This window comes from Triticum aestivum, unplaced genomic scaffold (assembly GCF_018294505.1).
Source record: "Triticum aestivum cultivar Chinese Spring unplaced genomic scaffold, IWGSC CS RefSeq v2.1 scaffold9294, whole genome shotgun sequence".
Lineage (NCBI taxonomy): Eukaryota > Viridiplantae > Streptophyta > Magnoliopsida > Poales > Poaceae > Triticum > Triticum aestivum.
In genome coordinates, this window is record NW_025243033.1 from 1 (window position 1) to 2,998 (window position 2,998).

General features: G+C 40.4%; 1 protein-coding gene across 1 annotated transcript; it reads right to left on the reverse strand.

The window, feature by feature from the left end:
• Positions 1–583: 583 nt before the first annotated feature.
• Positions 584–1,698, reverse strand: LOC543211 (alpha/beta-gliadin A-IV-like). The gene has a single exon (NM_001427950.1). It carries the CDS (start codon positions 1,641–1,643, stop codon positions 750–752), a length of 894 nt encoding a protein of 297 aa, NP_001414879.1. The 5' UTR covers positions 1,644–1,698; the 3' UTR covers positions 584–749.
• Positions 1,699–2,998: the final 1,300 nt, after the last annotated feature.

A 2,998-nucleotide genomic window follows, 5' to 3' on the forward strand; every position in this document is an offset into this window, starting at 1 on the left:
TTACAAAAGCTAACCCTTAAACCGCTCGCGACCATCCGGACATGTTTTGCCATCCAATACGGTCCTATATCGGCCCACAGGCCGGTCTGGATGTGCATTTTCCTGTAAACCAAAAACAAACTACGGGGCTTTGTGGGCGTCTGGACCGCTGCCACGGCCGCTTCTTACTCCCCTGGCCCACCAAAAACACCTGTCCCGCGCCCGCACCCCTTCACATGAGAAGCAGTTAGGTACCAGTGCTCCAGAGCACCGGTACCTCATTCATGCCTATTTGGAGTAGCCGCGATGAATATACTCATGTTGAGGAGAAGTACCAGCCACAAAAATCAATGTAATTGATTGATGAATTGGATGCTTCTCTGGAAATAATTGATCAAGGGCAAGCCAAGGATGTGGATAGTCCTTACTACTTTAATAATACTCCATTTGAAAGTCCAAGGAAATACTTCAATTTAATTCAAATTTCAGACTCATTTTGTTATCTTTAGATTAATGCAACATAAATATCTACTTAATGCATAATATATATAATTAGGGGTGAACTTGTGAGTGGGCACATGAGTGGAACTCAAACAAACAATCATATGTAGACAAGAGATGTGTTTGTCTTTTATTCCCATGTTTGAACTAGTATAGTTCGGGTTCTTACATGATAGTGCATGTCACTTTATTTTTTCACCGCTACAACGACCAAACCATGGACTAAGAAAACGGTGTATCATATATCTACTACTAGAGTTCTTCTATTCTCAGTTAGTACCGAAGATGCCAACTGGAGCAATGGTGCAATATGGAGGGATATAGACATTGCACATTGCAGGTAGCGTCTCTAGCGCTAGGTTCCTTATTTCCTCAAACTGGGGCAGTTGTTGAGGCTGGACAGAGCCCTGGGCCTGTGGGTTTTGCTGAGATGGCTGGAAGGAGCCCTGGCCTGATGGATATTGTTGTTGAGACTGTTGGAAGCAGACCTGGCTCAACGGTTGTTGTTGTTGTTGTTGTTGTTGTTGTTGTTGTTGTTGTTGTTGATGCAGAATAATAGCATGAACAACATTGTGGATGGCTTGGCACCGCGACTGCTCGGGGATCTGCCATAGCTGCTGACAACACAATTGTTGCACCAGCTGGTAAGTACTTTGTTGCAAAACTTGTGAGCTTCCATGCGCTATGCTGTGTTGTTGCAATACAACATCCCTGCATGGAATCAGTTGTTGTTGCAAAATTTGTTGAAGGATCTGTTGTTGTTGTTGTTGTTGCTGCTGCTGCTGCTGCTGCTGCTGCGAAATTGGTTGTTGTGGTTGCGAATACTGTGGTTGCGGTTGTGGATATGATTGTTGTGGTCGAAATGGTTGCGGCTGCGGATATGGTAGTTGCGGCTGCGGATATGGTAGTTGCGGCTGCGGAAATGGTTGCAGCTGCATATATGGTTGTTGTGATGGAAATGGTTGCAGCTGCGGATATGGCTGTTGTGGTGGAAATGGTTGTTGCTGCCCTGGAAATTGTTGTTGTTGTACCAATGGAACTTGCTTTTGTGGTTGTTGCTGAGATGGATTTTGTGGCTGCAATTGTGGCACTGGAACTCTAACTGCAATTGTGGCGGTGGTTGCTACAATAGCACGGAGGGCAAGGATGAGAAAGGTCTTCATGGTGGATTTGTATTGAGCACTGCTTGCTTGGCTTAAATGATGCGCTCTACTTATGAGAATGATGGATGAGGAAGGATGATCATCATGCTACGGGCCTATTTATAGCTGCCATGGAATGATCTCTTTCACAATTGGCATTTGCTTGTGTGGAAGTGCTTGGATGCTTCTCAAAATCATAATTTGGTATGTTGTGTTCGGTGGCACTACTTACAAGTGTATTCTTGAACTGGTCATTAAAGTTCCTTGTTGTTGCACTATCATTCCACAACCAAAAAGGTGTGATAACACGCATGACTCATTTTATTCACTTTACAGCTCAAACACTAATCTAGATTGCCTATTTTTCTGAAACTAAGTTTGTAATTTTCTGCAAATTGTTACGCATAAACTAGATAAGCATGGCTGGCACAGAACTTGGTTTGTAATCTTGTGTGGCCTGTTAAGGTAGATAAGACTAGTAATATAACTTGCTTTAGTAGGCCATGACTCATCAAATTCCCTTTACATGTCAAGTGTTGTAGTGTTCTAGAAGTTATTAGCAAACATAAATTTTGTAATGTTCTACAAGTTGTTACATGTAAACTAGATAAGCTTGACTTGCACACAAACAAGATTTTAATCATGTGTGACCTGTTAAGATGGATTAGACTAGTAATGTGGCTTTGATAGACCATGACTCATCAAATTGCTTTTACTTGTCTTAAGTGTTGTATATGTTGTACAAGTTATTAACACTTATCAGCTTAGTATGGCTTGCAATGTGTGTGCATGCCAATGTACGTTCTAGCTTCTATTCATTTGTAGATCTTATTTTGTTTTACGCAAATTGTATAAATTATCATCTACGCTAAGGCTTGCGAGTGCAACTGCAACAATGTTGGCAGGGTGGGAGGGAGGTTGTGGCATGGCATGAGTTCTTATGACAACCGTTCATTATGTGTGAAAAGATACGTGTTATGTTTTTCATGCGTGCTAAGAAATAGATGTTTTTAAATACAATTTATATTTTGATTAGCAAAGTTCTCGGAAAAGTTGACATGACCTCTACTCATTATTTATCTTTTGGATCAAATTCAAATAATAATAAAATAAATGGATGTGATTCCATCATGGCCATTTCAAATATATTTGAAAGTAAAATCCAAACATTATCCTCAGATTACAATACAAATTACACGTCAACTGTTTCAGATAAAAAATATAAATGATCTATTATATTATTAAAAGAAGAAAAATGAGTTAAAAAGAATGGATGTGATTTGCTTGAAAGAATGTGTATGCATGTCTCCTTATCCCGCGAGTTTCCAGAAAAACAACGCTAGGCTCGTCCTATTGGAATCAGTCGGATGAATAAA

Excerpts from the sequence above, each read along its gene's own strand:
- LOC543211 (NM_001427950.1), bottom strand. The coding sequence starts at position 1,643 with ATGAAGACCTTTCTCATCCTTGCCCTCCGTGCTATTGTAGCAACCACC.